The 20,604-nt window shown below is 40.0% G+C and overlaps 1 protein-coding gene across 1 annotated transcript in view; it reads right to left on the reverse strand.

Annotated features, from left to right (window-relative positions):
- Positions 1-20,604, reverse strand: part of tesmin (testis expressed metallothionein like protein) — a 160,107-nt gene that overhangs the window by 67,656 nt on the left and 71,847 nt on the right. The window contains exons 5-6 of the mRNA XM_073049356.1: positions 14,514-14,682; positions 12,662-12,729 (exon numbers count right to left, since the gene is read on the reverse strand). Of these exons, the coding sequence (XP_072905457.1) occupies positions 12,662-12,729; positions 14,514-14,682 (237 nt within the window). The remainder of the gene's footprint in view (positions 1-12,661; positions 12,730-14,513; positions 14,683-20,604) is intronic.

Consider the following 20,604-nt stretch of genomic DNA (forward strand, 5'->3'; position numbering starts at 1 on the left):
CATAATAAATTCACCTGCTCTCTCCTCAAAGCCTCTCTATATGTTAGATCTGGCTTTACTCCATGCACTTCTTTCACTGCTCTATCGCTCTGGGTCCCATCCCCCTTGCAAATTAGTTTAAACCGTCCCGAACCATGCTAGCAAACCTACCAGCAAGGATATTATAGTCCTATGGAAAGGAATAAACAGTTGACATTTTGGGCAAAGCCCTTCATCAGGACTGGAAAGGAAGGAGGGAGATGCCTGAATAAGAAGGGGGAGGGGAAGAAGGACAAGCTAGAAAGGGATAGTTGAAGCTTGGTGGGTGGGAGAGGGAGATGAAGTAAGAAGATGAGAGGTGATAAGTGGAAAAGCCAACAGGCTGGAGAAGAAGGGTGTTTTTTGTTTTTCACACCATTCTCAAGGAAATAGTTAAGAAGGTATAAAAAAGACAAATTACTGTTTTGAGTAACAATTTATGTATTTAAATGAAATACAGAACAAATGAGAACAATATCAATACTACTACAATATTGTAAGTCTGCATGTTAGTTCCTAATAGTTATAGTTAAAGTGATTTAATCCAGTGTACACTGCCATGTTCTTTTGATTGACTGTAAATGAACAAAATCATTTGCAGGCACCTAATGTAGAAAATGGACTGCCTTCATACAATTTTTGACAATTACATCCTCCAAATCTTTTCATTGTAACCTTTAAGATGATCATCTACACCTTCAAATATTTTGTAGTCCTAACTAGTTAAAGTAGTGAAGTAATTTCATTTTCACTCCTGGCCATTCTGGCATCTCCAAGCCTGAATGCTTGAAACAACGGTGTTCAAAACATTTCTGAATTGTCTTACTGCTTACTTATGCTTCTCGTCAACTAACAGCGAGAAAAATTGCTGCTTTTCAAACAAGCATATGAAACTGACGCTATTTTAAAGCTGGTCATTCGAAGCAGATTGTAGTGTCTAATGGCCATGCAAGTGCACGCACCTGATATTAGAAACTGTTCAATAACATTCTCCTGTCCCAATTAAGAGGCATAGTCTCTCAAACAAACAAAGGGAATTCCAGCTATTTTCTTGGTTATTTTTTTGTTCTTTAAGAGTTGTCCAAAAATAATTGTTGCCCCAATGAACTGCTGGCCCAATTACTGTAACTGGAATCCACTGTATATAATTTCTCAAATGATATGCGCTTAGTGGCCACTTTATTAGGTATCTCCTGTACCTAGTAAAGTGGCCAGTGAGTGTATGTTTGTGGTCTTCTGCTGCAATGTTTGACATTCAAGGAGTGTTCTGCGATACTCTTCTGCACAGCACTGTAACATGTGGTTATCTGAGTTACAATTGCATTCCCGTCAGCTTGAACCAGTCTGGCCATTCTCCCCTGACCTCTCTCATTTACAAGGGGTTTTCACCCACTTACTAAATGTTTTTGTTTCTCGCACCATTCCCTTTAAACTCTAGAGACTATTGCACATGAAAATTCCAGATCAACAGTTTCTGAGATATTCAAATCATCCCTTCCAGCACCAATAATCATTCCACAGTCAAAGACACTTAAATCACATTCCCTATCACATTCTGATGTTTCATTTTAACAATGACTGAACCACTTGACCATGTCTGCATGCTTTTATGCATTGATTTGCTGCCAATCACATAATTGGCTGATAAAATATTTGCAGTAATGAGTAATTGGGTACAGGTGTACTTAATAAAGTGGCCACTGAGTGTACTTCATACAGTATAGTTATGTTTGTTAATTCAGTTATTCATTAGATTTTGCATGAAACCTTGTTGAAAAAATTACGGGTTGAATTTAATATTGTCATCTCAAGCTATGTTTTTCACAAATTAATTTCATATTGTCTCCATCAACTTGTTCAGTTACCTCATTTCTTAGCAATGGTAGAGGAGGGAAAACTCATTCTTTGAAGAAGGGGGACGCCTCTGATGTTCTGGAAGGGAAAGCCTCATCCTGGGAACAGATATGGCAGAGACTAAGGAACTGATAATAAGGGAATAGCATTTTTACAGGAGACAGGGTAGGGAGAGGTATTGTCAAGATAACCATAGGAATCAATAGGTTTATAAAAGATGTTGCTCGATAGTCTCCAGAATGGAAACAGAGAGATCAAGAAAGGGAAAGGAGGCATCAGAAATCGACCAAGTGAATTTAAGGGCAGGGTGGAAGTTGGAGGCAAAGTTGATGAAATTGCTGAGATCTGCAACGGTTAATGAAGCAGCACCAATGAGTTTGGGGGCAGTGGATGGGAGTTCTCCAGAAAGGTTTACAACAGATAAATATTTTATGAGTTGGGAATATACTGTATCATATGCAGTATATTTCAGTTAATATACTTCTGAATCATCAGTATGTGCAAAGAATCACCATATGTGCAAAGAATTGATTTTCAATTTACATGAAGTGAGATTTTGTAGATTTATCTTCCTTACACTGAAGAATTGTTAACAACTTGAACACTTTCCAACCCCAAGTCAGCTTCAACCACTTGGTGACAAGATACAACATATGATATGCTAAATTGAAAATTTTCAACTTTAGACCTATTGCTTTCCCAGCTTAGTTGGTTTAATGTTTTTGAATGTTTCAGGAGTTAATTTTTTTTAGTTTTAATAGCTTTGGAATCTCAGGTTAAATCCTAAGTATTAAACTGTTTGCTTTGATACCAACCAAGGGGACAAATGGTTCAGCTTCCATTTGGGTACGTGCATAATCTGGTCATGTTACCTTTTGTAAGATTCTGAAATGGTGCAGAACTTTATTGTAAAAGTCTGAATCAACTGCAAATCACCAGCGAAGACAACATAATAAACAGCAGATTCCTAATTTTGGCCATTTGTCTTTTCTCAAATTTATCCCATTGACAAACTGATATAAATATCTCTAGTGTTAACTAAGTATTAAAAACAGTAAATAATTGAAAGTTCAGTGTCAATTCTTGTTAATGCTTCCTTACAATTTGAGAATCTTTCCTTATGCGTATTCTTTGTTTTGCTTGCCTTGCAGATCTCCTGGGCTAGGTCAAACATTTTCTATCAATTCCACAGACTTTAATTATAGCTAACAGTCTTATCTGGAACTCCTCTGAAATGCTTCTATGAAGCTGCATAAACTACATCTGTTCATATTCTCCACAGGTTCAGCTATCTGCTATCAATTAGGTCTACTGTTCACAAATCCATGTTGGTTTTTCCTAATCAGTTTATGTTTTTTTAATTACAATTTTCATTAAAACCCCACAAATTTGAATAATGAAAAGATAATATTGTGACAAATCTGTTTCACTTTACAGCAGTACCTGAAAGGTAACACATAGTTTACATTGTGGCGACCCACGACTTTGGTAATGCACCTCTGACATCATTTCCGCCCGGAGAGGGCGGGCGCTAGGGATTAAATGCCAGCGCCGCAAAGTTTGAATAAACTAGTCTCGAAACGGCTTACCGACTGCATGCCGTCTCTAGCTCTGTATGTAGTACATCGCTACAACATTACATTTATGCTTGTGGCCCTGGCAAGAAATCATCCGGTCAAATGAAATTTCAGCACAAATTTTGAGTTTGCATTTCAAATCTGCCCAGTTTGTGAAGAAGAAGGAGGAAACAGCTGCCATTTCTATGTTGTTTGAGTAACTGGAACAGGCTGCTTAAACATTCTTTGAACTGAGCAGACACACAGAAAGGATGCACAAAAGCAAAATCGGTAAAATTAAAATATTATAACATATTTCCTTTCTTTGCATTTTGATATGAACAGTCACATGGATATAATGGAGAGAACACTGGCTGAGTGAAGTCTGCAAAAGAGCTGGTTTTGATTTTTCATCCATGGTTGGGAAAGTACGATGACTTGAGTACGTGATCCATTTTACCTGGTGGAAGCCAATTTCACTGACTGATTCCATGGATATAGAAAAAACAGAAATAGAGTCGGCTAAATGGCTTCTTAAGCCTGTTCTGTATTTCAACAGAATTACAGGTATAAGTTATCTGACCTTGGCTTTGGTTCCATTTCCTGCCAACTCCTCAGAACTCTTGATTATCCTACAAACCTAAAATTTGTTTATCTCAGCCTTTTATATATTCTATCATATAGTTTCTACAGTTCTTGAAAAATTGCAAATATTTATGACCTCATGAAAAATTAAATTCTACCTTATGAACCCTCTTCTGAAACCATGCTTCCGGTTCCGGATTCCACGAGGAAGAGCGATATCCTCTAAGTATCTATTTTATTAAACCCCATCAGATTCTTTTATGTTTCAATGAAATCATCTCTGATACTTTTTAAATGTCTAACCTCTGCAATATATCCTCATAGGGTAAATCTCCTAACCCAAGAAGACACCAATGAGCTCTCAAACAAGAAAATCTACAGATGCTGGAAATTCAAGCAACACACACAAAATGCTGATGGAACACAGCAGGCCAGGCAGCAGCTATAGGAAGAAGTACAGTCAACGTTTTGGACTGAGACCCTTCATCAGGACTAACTGAAAGAAGAGATAGTAAGAGATTTGAAAGTGGGAGGGGGAGGGGAGATCCAAAATGATAGGAGAAAACAGGAGGGGGAGGGATGAAGCTAAGAGCTGGAGAGGTGATTGGCAAAAGGGACACAGAGCTGGAGAAGGGAAACGATCATGGGACAGGAGGCCTAGGGAGAAAAAAAGGGGGGAGGGGAGCACCAGAGGAAGATGAATAGGCAAGGAGTGATTGTGAGACAGACAGAGAGAGAGGAAAAAGGGGAAAATAGATAATAAGGGATAGGGTAAGAAGGGGAGGAGGGGCATTAATGGAAGTTAGAGAAGTCACTGTTCATGCCATCAGGTTGGAGGCTACCCAGATGGAATATAAGTTGTTGTTCCTCCAACCTGCGTGAGTTGACAGTAGAGGAGGCCATGGATTGACATATCAGAATGGGAAAGGGATACAGAATTAAAATGTGTGGCCACTGGGAGATCCTGCTTTCTCTGGTGGACAGAGTGTAGGTGTTCAGTGAAACGGTCTCCCAGTCTGTGTTGGATCTCACCAATATATAGAAGGCCACACCGGGAGCACCGGACACAGTATATCATACCAGCCGACTCACAGGTGAAGTGGCGCCTCACCTGGAAGAACTGTCTGGGGCCCTGAATGGTGATGAGGGAGGAAGTGTAAGGGTAGGTGTAGCACTTGTTCTGCTTACAAGGTTAAGTGCCGGGTTGGAGATCCGTGGGAAGGGATGGGGGGGGGGGGGGCGAATGGACAAGGGAGTTGCGTAGGGAGTGATCCCTGCAGAAAGCAGAAGGGGGGGGGGGGAGGGAAAGATGGGGGGGGGGGAGGGAAAGATGTGCTTGGTGGTGGGATCCCGTTGGAGGTGGTGGAAGTTAAGGAGAATTATATGTTGGACCCTGAGGCTGGTGGGGTTGTAGTTGAGGACAAGTGGAACCCTGTCCCTAGTGGGGTGGCGGGAGGATGGGGTGAGGGCAGATGTACGTGAAATGGGAGAGATGCATTTGAGAGCAGAGTTAATGGTGGAGGAAAAGAAGCCTCTTTCTTTAAAAAAGGAAGACATCTCCTTCATCCTGGAATGAAAAACCACATCCTGAGAGGAGATGCGGTGGAGATGGAGGAATTGCAAGATATGGATGGCATTTTTGCAAGAGACAGGGTGGGAAGAGGAATAGTCCAGGTAAATTCTGTCTGCGCTGCTTCCACACCAGTGTATCTCTCCTTAAATGAAGACTTTTATACTGCATTCCATCTGCAGCAAAGATCAATGCTTTATTTGCCTTCCTAGTTATTTCCTATACCTGCATACTATCATTCTGTGCTCCTGACACACAATCCCTCTGTTAACTAGCATTCTTGGTTTGCTCTTTAGTTCTTCTTACTAAGTTGGATAATGTAACATCTATTAGGCTATTATATCCCTTTGGAAAATGTTTAATGTACTCCTAACTTGCTTTCCCACATTGTCTTGAATAGGAACATTGCACTTATGGCTTTCAAATCTGATGGAACCCTTCCAGAATTTGGGAATTTTGAAAGATCACAGCCAAGGCATCTAGTAGCTCTATAGGCCCTTTTTATCCTTGGGTGTAAGTCATTGGCTCCAGGTGACCTGTCCGCCTTTAATCTCTTTAGTTTGTCTATTTGTTTTCTTCTTATGATGATGATTTTTAATGTTTTTTCCCTCTCTAATGACTCCCTCCCCCCACCTCTTTTCTACTATCATAGGGATTCTATTAGTGTCTTATATCATGAAGAAAGACATTAAATATTTGTTCTAAATCCTTGCCATTTTGTTATTTCCAATGTAAATTCCCTGGACTCATTTTCTAAGAGACAACTCTTCTGCTAAGATTTCTCTTCCTTTTTTATTCCACATAAGTTGTCAAAGGAATATCTCACAATAGCCATACTGCTGAGGTTTTCTGGTTCTGATTTGGGTTTCTAACCCAGCTGTTTCAATTAAATTGTGACGCCTCTCTACAATTGAATATCATACTGTACTGATGCAACAGAAAACAGAAACAAGAGGAAATCAGGATGCTAGAAATCAAAATAATACACACAAACTGCTGGAGGAACTTAGCAGACCAAGCAGCATCTATAGAAAAGAGTAAACAAAATTTCCACAGATACTGTCAGGCTTGCTGGATCCCGCCAGCATTTTGTGTGTATTAAACATAAAACATAGATGCTAGAGGTCTGAAATAAAAATGGCGTATGTTGGATATTCTCGGCAATTAGTCAGCTTTGTGATGTGAAAAAAGACAATGATTCAGGTAATTGAATTGAGGAATTCTTTTTTGTCTTTTCACAGATGCTGGTGAGTTGCTGAATGTTTCCAATATTTCTATGCTCCTGTGCCCAGCATACATTCCAATCTCTTGGGATGTGAGCAAAAATACCGAATTAAAAGGAAAAAAAATAAGATTCTACTGCTGGTGTAATTACATGCCTGCTGTACTTCTGCTTGGTTCAATTGGCTTTTAGTAAAATCATTTCTGGCTTCAGTACAACATTTTAGCAGTGAACAAGAGATTAAGAATAAATGAATGCATCAGTTTTTTTGAAAACGACATAACAAATTAACATCTAAGTGGACCGATGAAACATTCAAGTGACTTGACAAAATATCAAATGGTGCGGTGATTTGTTGAAAATGTTTTGTCTTTTGGTCTTTTATAGGGACCCTGTGGCAATCTATTAAAAACCTGGATGGGCACCAGGCATGATTTTGCAACCTTTATGGAGGGAAAATTATGAGCCTGAATTTTTAATGTGCATTTTTTCTATTCAAGGCACTCTGTTAGTACAGGCAGTCCCTGGGTTACGAACGAGTTCTGTTCCTGAGTCCATCTTTAAGTCAGATTTGTACGTAAGTTGGAACAAGTACATCTGGTATTATTTAGCATCAGTTAGTCAAATGTTTGTCTTAGTATATGTTTTACCTTTCCATGCATATAAAACACTTAAGAAACATATGTATTCCAATAATTAAACCACTGCATTGCTTAGTAATAATTGCAGCTTTCATCGGGCCAGGGCCTTTCAACATGGTCCATTATTCTCACTTTATCCTTTATCCTTCAAAATTGTTCCGATCGTTGACCGACTGTAGCCTAATGCTTTTCCAATGACTGATGACGTTTCACCTCTTTCCAAATGCTTTATTATTTCCACTTTATTTTCAATCGTGATTGCTTCCTGTCAATGCAACAGAAATACTGCGGGCGGCGGGTCCCGAGATCCACTGGCTCCCAAGCTCCGCCGGGTTCTAAGAACCACCGCACTGAGACAGGTTAAATGGGACAAGTGGGGGCTGTGCTGGGTTTGGGTATTTGATCCTCCACAATATTCCACGTGGGAATTTAAACTGGAGGTGGCAGTGTTTGTTTTTTTACGAGGTCGAGTTGTGAGCTCGACATCAACCCAGCACGGATGGACAGTGCGCTCGGGAACGGTCTATCACTGGATCGAACTCCGGAACCTCCGTTCTCGAGCCCAGCGCTGATCTCTCTGCGCCGCCAGCCAACCGGAAAAGGGGGGGGCTAAGAAAAATGTAAGTCAAATACAAAGTTACACACTCAACACAATGTCAATGGCAACGACTTAAAATGGCGGACAGTGTTGCGATCCGACTTAAAATGGTGGACAGCGTTCTCCTTCCTCAATTCGTAAGTATGAGTTGGTCATAAGTCGGACGTTCGTAACTCGGGGACTACCTGTATTGCAGTCCTAAAATTGTCTTGAGATGTGTTTTGTTCAATATCATTTGAGTTTTATCTCTGCACCTTCTGTTTTTAAATCTCTGGTTCATTTTATGCAGTGGAAATGTATTTCATTCTAAATGCACCCTAACTGGAGCAATGCAAAATGCAATTGCCACATCTAAATTATGCTGTATTTCTCTGAAGTATGTAATTTAATATCTTGATGACTTTTTTTTCACTTTTGCAAGTTCCATCAAATAGAAACTGTATCACTTTTAGTCACTCTTGTTCAAGTTCACAACCAGAACTGGTATAAGAAAGAGAAACACTGGAACAGGTAGAACTTGTGGTCAGTAGCAAGCTGCCAACTGGCGGTACAGGATTGCACTCATCTTGCATACAATTGCTGCAGTCACAGATCAGATTCACAGTAAGTCAACCTCTTGTGGTAATGTAGCCTTCACAAAGTGGGGACATCTCCCTGCTTTAAGTGTAAGCAGGTGCACTTAGATGCCCCTCTCTCATGATAATGTAGAGGAAACTTGAACATACACAGCCCATATGTTCTATGCTTCAGTCACCCAAGTGTCTAACCAAAAGTTAGGTAGAGTAACACAGTGAATAAAACACCAAACTGGCATCCTGAGACTAACTCTATTGACCCATATTCATCAATTCAAATTCCACCACAGTTATGGGCAATTTAACTTCAGACACTGTAATAAATTTTAAAATCAGTAAATCAATCCATGAAACTAACAATGATAAGAATCCTCCTGCTTTAATGATGTCCTTCCTGATTCACAACCATCAAAGGACTTCAACCACCCTTCTAGGTGAGACAGAAGTCTATCTTCACCTCCTTCAACCTAGTCCATTGCAGTCAATGCTCATGATGAGGTCTCTTCTGTGTATGTGAAGCAGGTGTAGATGACACAACTACTTGGTCAAACCTCTGCGCTCTGTCCACAATAGTCAGTGTGGGCTCTTGGTTGCATGCTATTTTCTTCCCACTCCCATGCTGATGTCTGCCCTTGGCCTTCTTCATTGCTATGGAGAGGCCAAATGAAAACTGGAAAACAAAGAGGTCAGGGATGTTGTGAACAGTGTGGAGGGCCGTCAGAGGCTACAGCGGGACACTGATAGGATGCAAAACTGGGCTGAGATGTGGCAGATGGAGTTCAACCCAGATAAGTGTGAAGTGGTTCATTTTGGTAGGTCAAATATGATGTCAGAATATAGTATTAATGGTAAGACTCTTGGCAGTGTGGAGGATCAAAGGGATCTTGGGGTCTGAGTCCATAGGACACTCAAAGCTGCTGTGCAGGTTGACTCTGTGGTTAAGAAGTCATATGGTGTATTGGCTTTCATCAATCGTGGTATTGAATTTAGGAGCCGAGAGGTAATGTTGCAGCTATATAGGACCCTGGTCAGACCCCACTTGGAGTACTGTGCTCAGTTCTGGTCGCCTCACTACAGGAAGGATGTGGAAGCCATAGAAAGGGTGCAAAGGAGATCTACAAGGATGTTGCCTGGATTGGGGAGTATGCCTTATGAGGATAGGCTGAGTGATCTCGGCCTTTTCTCCTTGGAGCGAAGGAGGATGAGAGGTGACCTGATAGAGGTGTACAAGATGATGAGAGGCATTGATCGTTTGGCTAGTCAGAGGCATTTTCCCAGGGCTGAAATGGTTCCACAAGAGGACACAGGTTTAAGGTGCTGGGGAGTAGGTATAGAGGAGATGTCAGGGGTAAGTTTTTTTAGTAGAGAGTGGTGAGTGTGTGGAATGGGCTGCCGGCAACGGTGGTAAAGGCGGATACGATAGGGTCTTTTAAGAGGATTTTAGATAGGAACATGGAGCTTAGTAAAATAGAGGGCTATAGGTAAGCCTAGTAATTTCTAAGGTAGGAACATGTTTTGTACAACTTTGTGGGCTGAAGGGCCTGTATTGTGCTGTAGGTTTTCTATGTTTCTAATCTCATTTTCCACTTTTGTAGCACGTAACCCAATTGTATGAATACTGAATTTTCTAGTTCAGTGTTTCAAACTGAAACATAAGAAACCTCTTTTTAATGGGAATACAATTCACTAGCTCCTCGCTAACAGCCATCGGACTCCATAGCGAGAAACCCACCTTTCTCAGGTTCTGTATGTCTAGGGTGTATACAACTTTGGTCCCGTCAAACCCATGAGGTTGGGATGCCTCGCCCACCCAAACCCTAGTTTGTGTGTATGCTGTGTGACTTACTGCTTCCCTGAAATCACCTGTCAGCAAGAAATAACAGATTGTACATTGCATACAATTTTAAAGAAAGTATATTTATCTACATTAACGTAACCAAAGAGTTATTAAAGAAAAGAAAAAAAACCCAAAAAAGCCCTTTATAATTAAACAGTCAAATGTGCACATAAGTTGGAGCTCATCTTGAAGTTGCCTGTAACTCATGTGCTGGACCCTTGGTCTGCAGGAAAGCACACATCAGCTTCTGAATGTCACTCAAAATCCATCTCAAAAAACAGGCTCACCCACAGGAGTAATGGTTCTTCCTCCTTGAAGTCATTTATCTGTACAAAGTTGTTTGTGCAACAGGAACAGCATCCTCAGACATCTTCCCTCCTGTCTTCTGTCAGTTCCTGCCCAAAATGACCTAAACCCACACCAGTGTCCCTCACAAAACCTCTCCACCTAGCATTCTCTAGAATCTTCTCCCAATTCCACCATCCTGATTGGCTGACACCACATTCCCAAGTTGAAAAACACAGCCCCTTATCTCAGCTCAAATCGAAACAGGCCGAAAGCAGAATAGACTATTCTTACAGAACTGCTAAAATGGAATACCCACAGCATAGCAGTTATAATCTTAACCAGAGCAATTCCTCATGACGTTGAAACTTATCAAACCAACATTAAAAACAGTTTCCAAAGGAATTTTGTGATGTCAGGGCCTCCAATCCATTTGCTTCCAAAAACTCCAGCTTCAACAACAAACAACTGTCGTATGGCTACTCATGAGTACTAAGCACCTGAATCTCAAGGGCACTGAGTAGTGTCAATGGTAAATGCATCAACTACTGATTGTAAAAGGATCTATAAAGCAAAGTAACTCGAGAATCTGTGTCAAGTATGGCTCTAGCATAAACACCTTCAATCTGTATGGATACAGTAGAGCTGTGGAACTAGCTTGAAACTAAACCTTCAGGAATAGTGTTGGGTACTTTAGTATTTCCCTTGACACACTGATAGGAATCTATCCTCTCCAAAACGTCATCCCATTCCTTTACTGTGTACCTCCAGAATTTTACCTCTTTTTTCGCTGTTTGATTAACCACTGATTTACTTTCCAATGATTTTTCTGCCCTTCACACCCCCGCTTGAAATGTCCATCTTCTCCACAGTTGTAACAGAAAACACTGGTCACTTCTCTGGACAAGGACCCCGCTCAGCAGCAGCTCTTGCCTTGGTACGTCTCACCAGTGGGTCTGGCTTCCTATTAGCCATGTCAGGCTTGGTGGCAGCAGCGACTGATATCATCTGAAATACCTCGGCCCTCAGATCTTTCCAACATCCTACAAAACCCTGCTTGTGTAGCATCAGGAGTCGCTTTAGCAAGAGGATACTACTGAGGACTGTGCCCTGCTGATGGAGGCCTCCCACTCCTCCATTGTGTTTTTCTCCTCTAACTTCTCTGAGTAACTCAGTAAAAGATGAAGGAGAGCTTATCTTTTGGGTCATTCAAATATGTCATGTGACAATGCACCCTTCACAACTTGCTCCATCAAGCAATTTCTCTCAGACTGTGGAATGCCCCCTTTGTGGCACAAACAGTGCAGCAGCTTCTCCAACTTGAAAATGTAGGCAGACAACTTTTCTCCTTCTTCCTAGAATGTGTGCCTAAACTTCATCCTAAGATCAGCTGCACTTCCAGCAGTGCCAAAAGCACCTTTCAGAGCTTGTAGATAATTAGCTGATGTGGCTAATGGATTTTCTGCCTTGAGGAACGTCACTATATCAGCCGCCGGCCCCTTTAAACTCTCTACCAGTCTCAGTATTTTCATATTATCTAAGCACTGCCATTCATCCAGTAACAAAGCCCCTTATCTCAGCTCAAACCCAAACAGGCTGAAAGCAGAACAAACTGCTCTTACAGATCTGCTAAAATGAAATACCTACAGCATAGCAGTAAAAAACTTAACCAGGGGTGTTACACATAAGTTTACAGCTTTTGCCCCCACAGATACTGCTTGACCTGTTGAGTTCTTACAGTATTCTGTTCTATTTTGTTCCAAGTTAATTGCTGATTGAAATCACTAAACCAATCATTCAGTTCAAGAGAAATTAGAGGTGATGGTAAAAGCAGGTTTAATCAGCTGTGTCCAGATACTACGAACAAATTAAGAGAAAAATAACTACACAGGAAATAAGAAGTGATACTTCTGGTCTTACCTGTTGTATATTCAGGCATGATGATTGTGGTGTTGATATAGGTAACACTTTACCCAGGAAACCAGTCACTTGATTTAAAGAAAATCCTCATTAACATATAAAACTATGCAATTTATTACAGTTTAAAAAACACATGAATAGACATTGCCTCTCCAATTTTACTGAAGAGATACACAAAAATTTGTTCCATGAAGTTTTTTTTTAACTAACATGTTTAATATTTCTGCAGTTCTTAGAGACAAAAAAATAATGGAGTTAAACAGCAATTGAACACTGGATCTTACCTACTCTTTTCTCCTTCCTTTCCTGCCACTGTTTACAAGAATAACATTTCACAAGAGCCTGCAGTTTCCCATATATAGGCCTCATATTCACTTGTGAGCCTGGATTGTGATTGCAGGCAATCAATAAGAAAGTCAGTCCTGATATTGTCCTTAACCCATGAATATTGACTGTTTTCTTAATGAACTTTCAAATCAGTCAGCTGATAAGAATGAGTCCTTCAGCACACAATTTGAAAATGTCTCTAATTAGGTAATACTTTAATACAAGACTTTTCTAGGCAGTCAATGTTGCAATGGCAGACCATTTGCTATTGTGGAAAATGCATCAGACAGGTTTGTCTAATATTTCAGGTCTTAACAAAGCATGATACTGTGGTACTAAATCAAATACTGCAGAAGACTTCCATGTGCAGAACACATGAGCAAAGGTGACTATGATTTTATTGGTTTCCATTGGCAGGTAGAACCAACGTTCTTGAGGATGCACTCAAATTTGAAAAGAGCAACTTTTGCTAAAATGGTTGAAGATGAATTATTGCTTCCACACTAATGGGTTTAGAATTCTACTGATGCTTTAAATGAGATTCTGTACCTTTAAAAATACTTTGCAAAGTAACCACATTTATCACATCTTCTTTATCTTATAAAGAAGACCTCATATAGAAACAAAGACTGATCTTGCATAAAGGTAAATTATATGTAACAAATTATTTTCATCGGTTTAAGAGAGTAGAATTTTAAAAAAATATTTGCATGGCATGCTTCAAGGAAGTAAAAACTTCCATTTGTTCAATAATAAGTCAGAAAATAAGGAAAATAGGTAATTAGAGTGAAGGCAGTAAAATATTTTATTAGTATTTTTGCCACAAGAAGAAAACTGAGTGTGAAAGCCAATGCAGAATCTCAAATAAGATTATTTTTATTCACAAAAACAAATGAATCTATCAGTAAGATTAGCTGTGCCAATTAACTCTCCTAAAAGAATAAATATTTGAGATTGAAATAAACAGAATGTAATAACGTACTTAATAGTTTGAAAAGTATGATTGCTATAAAGAACAAGAAGGCTGCTGAAGTGCTAGGGCCATGGAAATATTACTTGTGGACTGTACGTGTAAATGATGATGAGGATAATGCAATACAGTCTTAGAAAGAGTAGTTTAAACAGATTTTCTCTCAGGTACATTCATTGGTAATATGAAAACATAATGTTGGATTCTCATTTGAGCATATTACAATGATATTGGTAAGGCACTAAGAAAGCTTAAAGTCTGAGTTATCTATTCACCCATTTAATGCCACCCTAAAAGATATGGCACTAAGAAAGCTTAAAAGTCTCCTGCAATCTGAGTTATCTATTCACCAATAAAATCCCCCCCCCCAAAAAAAGATGGCAAGCATCAACAGCAGGGATCACAATAGAGAAGCATTGTACCCTTTCACATTCACAAAATTATGACTTTACAACACAAAAATTATCTTTTTATCTGGTGAAAACACATTTCTGTTGACATGAGGTGACAATTCTGGTCTCAGATATTTTCAATTAATTTTTACAGTATCTTTACCTGGATACACTGCAGTGTTTTCCATTGAACCAGCCAGCGAATTAAAGTGAATGCATTCATCTTTGTTATCCATCATTTGACCCAGAGGAAGAACATTGATTGCTTTCAGTTGCCCGGGGCTTGTACTATTTATGACAAACATCTGAGCACCTTTCAGTTGATATAAAACCTACTCAATAAATGAAAAATAAAAAAAAACTATCTTAATACCATCAATATGTAAAGAATCCTTAACTTTTATTAAAATTTGAAAATGCAGGTTATGAAGTCAATTTAAGTCATCCCTAACACTTTCATTCACAGGAAAATAAAATCCTTCAACATTCACCTTATGAAAAGCAACACGTACAACACACTGAAGGAACTCAGCAGGTTGGGCAGCATCCGTAGAAATGAACAATCAACGTTTCGAGCCGAGACCCTTCATCAGGACTTAGGATTAAGTTTTCTGATATGTCTTAAAATGTTAACTTTAAACATTGTCATGCTGTCTAAATTTATGGTTTAAATGGACAATACATTTAAATATTTCTTACAAACATTTTGATGATGAAATTAAAAGAATAGAATATAAAAATGTTCTAAATACGGAACAGTGATAGAGATTATGCAGAACTGATGATAAGCTTAGTACTTGGTCTCACTGCAATTCTTTTTGGCCCATTGCTCTTCTTGAGCATCAATAACATTAAATGTCTAAAAGATAATCTTTGTGCATATTGCAATCAAGGAGCACACTAGACTCTCAGGTAAGGATGCTGATTACCGCATTAAAGCTGCCTTAAATTTTGAAGTGCCAGTAAGTGTTCTATGCATCACCTACCATGTCAACAAGGAAGGGCCAAGCTTATCTTTTATGAAAGTCTATTATAAATACCCAAGCTATCACTTATCTTGCTTCCCATAGTCACTTAAAGCAGGGATGGTGAACCCTTGGCACATGTGCCCAAGATGGCACACGCAAAAATTCTGTTGGCACCTGGTATATATGCCACCCCTCAAATCGTTAAACCCTAACCATAATAAAAAATCATGTAATGATTATCTTTACTACAAAATGAAGCAGCAAGTGTTTTTTCTACAACCCAAGAGCAGTGAGATATTTTCACAGGAAATATTTCACACTGGCTTTGCAACAGCTAGAGAGTTGCGAGAACACATGACTTTGGATGATTAGTTTTGAAATACTCACAGATCTGGTGTACACATCAGTATTTGCGTAGTATGAGGGGTGATTGACAAGTTCGTGGCCTAAGGTAGGAGTCAATTTTATGAAACCTGAAGATGAGTTATTAACTTCAAACTTTCTGCATGATCACTCAAAGAGTTGACCTGCATCTGCATGTAACGAGAGCTGTATAGCTCAACTCCTCCTACCTTAGGCCACGAACTTATCAATCACCCATCTGTGGACACTTTCTGGAGGTCCAAGATCTGTATGCTCCACAACCGCTGGACTAAGTGTGTACATGTAGGAAGGGACTATGTAGAAAAATAAATGTGCTGGGTTTTCTAAAATTGACTCCTTCTGCCTTAGGTCACGAACATATCAATCACCCCTCGTAAATGGTTGGGCCAGTGGCATTGGCTTCACTCTGCTTTTATTTTTTCTGCTATTGTTTGTGATTGAACACATATTCATTGATCATAATGGTTAATACTATCTGAAGTTTATCATCTCCATGAATATTTACTTTTTTGCAATAAACATATTCATATTAGTAAAACTATGTTATTTAAGTTTACCAATGAGCAAATTTTAAATTCTGGTTCATGAACCATTCAGAAATTTGCTATCAGAAGGGAAGAAGCTGATACTAAAATGTTGAGTCTGGGTCTTCAGGGTCTTGTGTCTTCTGCCCACAAATGCAGAAGATGGTAGAAGATGGAGCATATTTTGACTGGAGAGATGGTGATGAGGCGTACAGGAGTAAGATAGATCAGGTGGTTGAGTGGTGTGTAACAACAACCTTGAGTTCAATGTCAGCATGGCCAGGAAATTAATCATGGATTTCAGGAAGGGTAATTTGGAAGAACACTCACCAGTCCTCATTGAAAGATCAGTGGTGGGAAGGATAAGCAGTTTCAAATCCTTGAATGTCAACATCCACCGGGCTTAGAGGCTAAGCCACACGAGAAGGCCAGGAGTTGGACTTGGTTGTCAGAGGCTATTTGAAGCACATGCCATGAGGAGCACTTTTAGGTAGTGGGAGCTTGTCCACACTACCGCTCCTCGACTTGACAACCTTGCACTGTACTGTTGTCCCAAAGCTTCACAATATATGTCAGTGATAATAAAGCTGATAATGATTCTGATTATGGAGATAAGTAACTGGTGGTGTTCTGCAACGATCTGTTTTGGGACCCCTGCTCTTTGTGAGTTTTATGGAAAAATTTAGATGTGTTGTGGACAGAGAAAAAGGTTGCCACAGGTGGTAATAGGATTATCGATAGGAGATTAATGTGGTAGAACAGTGGCAAATGGAGTTCAGTCTGGACAAGTGTGAAGGAATAAACTTTGGAAGATTGAACTTGAAGTCAGAGCACAAGGAATTTTAGTAGCGTGGAGGAGAAAATGGATCTTGGGATTCAAGTCCACTGATCTCTCAATGTTACTGTAATGTATGGTTAAGAAGGTGTATATTATGCTGGCCTTCATTAGTCAGGAATTTAAGCTTAAGAGCCACAAGGTAATGTTGCAGCTCTATAAATCACACTTAGAATATTGTGTTGAGTTCTGGTTGCCTCACTATATGATGTGGAAGCTTGAGGGGGTGGTGTTGAAGAACAGATTTACCAGGATGCAGCCTTGATTACAGGACCTGTCTATCTGTGTTAGAACAGGCCCTTCCAGCTCAACAAGCCTCAACACCCAGCAACCCATCTATTGTAACCTAGCCTAATCACAAGACAATTTACAATGAACAATTAACCTACTAACCAGTATATGTTTGGATTGTAGAGGAACCCACATGCTTATGGGAAGAACATACTTTCTTACTGCTAATGGTCGAACTCTGATGCCCTGCACTGTAATAACGGCATGCTAACCACTATGCTACTGTGGCAATGAAAGGTGACTTGACAGAGGTGTATAAGATTAAAAGAGCCATATTTAGAATGGACTTCTCTCCCAGGGTGACAAAGGCAAACACTACTAAATATACATTTAAGGCGAGTGGAGGAAAGTTTAGGGAGGTAGGTTTTTTACTCAGAGATTGGTGGGTGCCTCAAATGGATTGCTGTGGGTGATGGTGGAGACTAATGAAATACGAACATTTAAAAGATTTTTAGATAGGCACGTGAATGTAAGAAAGAATGGAAGGTAGTTGAGTTGTGTAGGAGGGAAGCATTCATTTGATCTTGAGTTGGGTAGGAGGGAAACATTAGATTAATCATGAAAGTAGATTTATATAGGTCACCATGACATAGTGGGCTGAAACATCCATACATGCTGTACTGTTCTATGTTGCAGCAATCACACTGCTGACATCAGGACCTACCACTCCAACTTCTAGCACTAGTTTTATGCTTGCATTGATGTAACTGAGACATCATAAATGGATGACCTCACCATTGTTTGAATCCTAAATAGACCCATTGACATCTACAGAGAAAGTTTAAGAAAACAGACAAGAACACATGAAGACAGCAGAAACTCACTTTCTTGAGATAACTATCTGTGAGAAGAAAGCCATCATATTAAGTGGTGACTGTGGTTAGTGATTGGGTCTATTGGCTGTTCAAACTCTTCTTTTGCAGCTGCCACTTATTCTCTGTGGCACAATGGAGGCCTTCCTCATGCAGAACAGCTCCCTCGAGCAGATTTCCTCCAGGTGTATCTAAAGAGTGCAATGTCTTCCTAGTTTTTAGATGTAACCTTGAATCTCTCCAGGCTGATTTTGATGTCATCTTTAAAGTGTTTCCTTTGCCCACTTGGACATGCTGGCATTCCCTCACCTGGGTGTAAATGATCTTTTTGGGGAGATTTGAGTTAGGCATTCAGATGATATGACCTATCCATTAGAGCTGGTATTGTTTTATCGTTGTGGACAAGCTGTTCATGTTGGCCTCTTTCACTATACTATTGTTAGTAAGACTGAACTTCGATAAGACCATTAGACATAGGTGCAGAATTAGGCCATTCAGCCCATCGAGACTGCTGAGCTATTTCATAATGCAAATTTATTATCTTTCTCAAATCCCATTCTCCTGCCTTCTCCGCTTAACCCTTGACACCCTGGCTTATCCAGAATTTATCAGCCCCTGCTTTAAATATACTCAATGTCTTGGCCTCCACAGCCATCTGTGGCAATGAACTCTACATATTCACTACCCTCTAGCTAAAGAAATTCTTCCTCATCTCTGTTCTAAATGGATGCCTCTCTAGTCTGAGGCTGAACTCCTGCCTCAGCAAGGACCTGGCTCCACAATATCAATGGCAATTGCTATTTCAATGGCTCTTCACACAGCCTTAGACCACCTGGACAATATAAAAACCTTTGTCAGGATGCTGTTCATCGACTATAGCTCAACATTTAACACCATCATTCCCACAATCCTGATTGAGAAGTTACAGAACCTGGGCTGCTGTATCTTCCTCTGCAATTGGATCCTTGACTTCATAACCAGAAGACCACAATCTGTGCAGATTGGTGATAGTATTTCCCCCACACTGACGATCAACACTGGTGCACTTCAGGGGTGTGTGCTTAGGCCTAGCTCAAATACCATCTATAAATTTGCTGATGATACCACCATTGTCAGTAGAATCTCAGATAGAACTGAGAGGACATACAAGAGTGAGATATACCAACTAAAGGATTGGTGTTGCAGCAACAACCTCAAACTCAATGTCAGTAGATGAAAGAACTATTTGTGGGCTTCAGGACAGATCTTCTGACTTTGTTAGTATCTTCCCTGTAATACGATGGACACTTACTTGTTAAATAGCCTTATGTGCGGCACCTTGTCAAAAGCCTTCTAAGAATCCAAGTAAACAATATCCACTGACTCTCCTTTGTCTATCTTGCCTGTTGTTTCCTCAAAGAATTCCAACATATTTGTCAGGCAAGATTTCCTCTTAAGAAAATCATGCTGACTTTGGCCTATTTTATCATATGCCTCCAAGTAATCTGAAGCCTCATCCTTAATAACGAACTCCAACATCTTCCGAACCACTGAAGTCAGGCTACCTGACCTATAATTTCCCTTCTTCTGCCTCCCTCCCCCTTCAAGAGTGGAACCAAATTTGCAATTTTCCAGTCCTCCAGAACCATTCCAGAATCCAGTGATTCTTGAAGGATCATTACTAATGCCTACACAACCTCTTTAGTTTTCTTTCATATTTCTGGGTGTAGTCCATCTGGTTCAGGTGATTTAATTGAGCTTCAGACTTTTTAGCTTTCCAGGCACCTTCTCTTTAGTAATAGCAACAACACTTAATTTTGCTCCTAACACTCTGGTATTTCTGGCATACAGCTATTGTCTACTATGGTGAAGATTGATGCAAAATATTTATTAAGTTCCTTCACCATTTCTTTATCCCCCATTAATAGCTCTCTAGTTGTCAGGACACTGAAGCAGGGACCCAACTGCAGACTAAGTACTGTTCACACTGTGATATTTACTGAATAGCAACTCCAGAGGAGCAACAAGCCAGCATCAGAGTTCAGGCAGAGATTAAAAAATTCCAGAGAAATCCAAAAATCAGAATCAGGAAACAGGCAGAGTCGATATTCAGCCAGACAGAGTTCAGATATGCATGCTGGAAAGCCTCAGGAAAACACACTGGCACAATCTGGCAACAAACAGGTGAAAACACAGGACTAAAATACACTGAGCAATAAACAGAGAGGCAGATGATAGGTGGAGCACAATGAGTCATAAATGGCAGCAATAATGAGAAACAGGTGAGAGGCAGAGTACTCAGTAATACAGGGGCCGGAGAAGAGCAGGAGTGGGGACAGGAGCACATGGCAATACAAAACTACAGGATGACAGCTAGAGGGAAACACACAAAAAGACAGAGTTCAACTGGAGGTACTGACACTAGTGTGGTTTTTCAGTGGTTCGATATCCACTCTTGCCT

The sequence above is a fragment of the Hemitrygon akajei genome, chromosome 6, assembly GCF_048418815.1.
Source record: "Hemitrygon akajei chromosome 6, sHemAka1.3, whole genome shotgun sequence".
Taxonomy (NCBI): Eukaryota; Metazoa; Chordata; class Chondrichthyes; order Myliobatiformes; family Dasyatidae; genus Hemitrygon; species Hemitrygon akajei.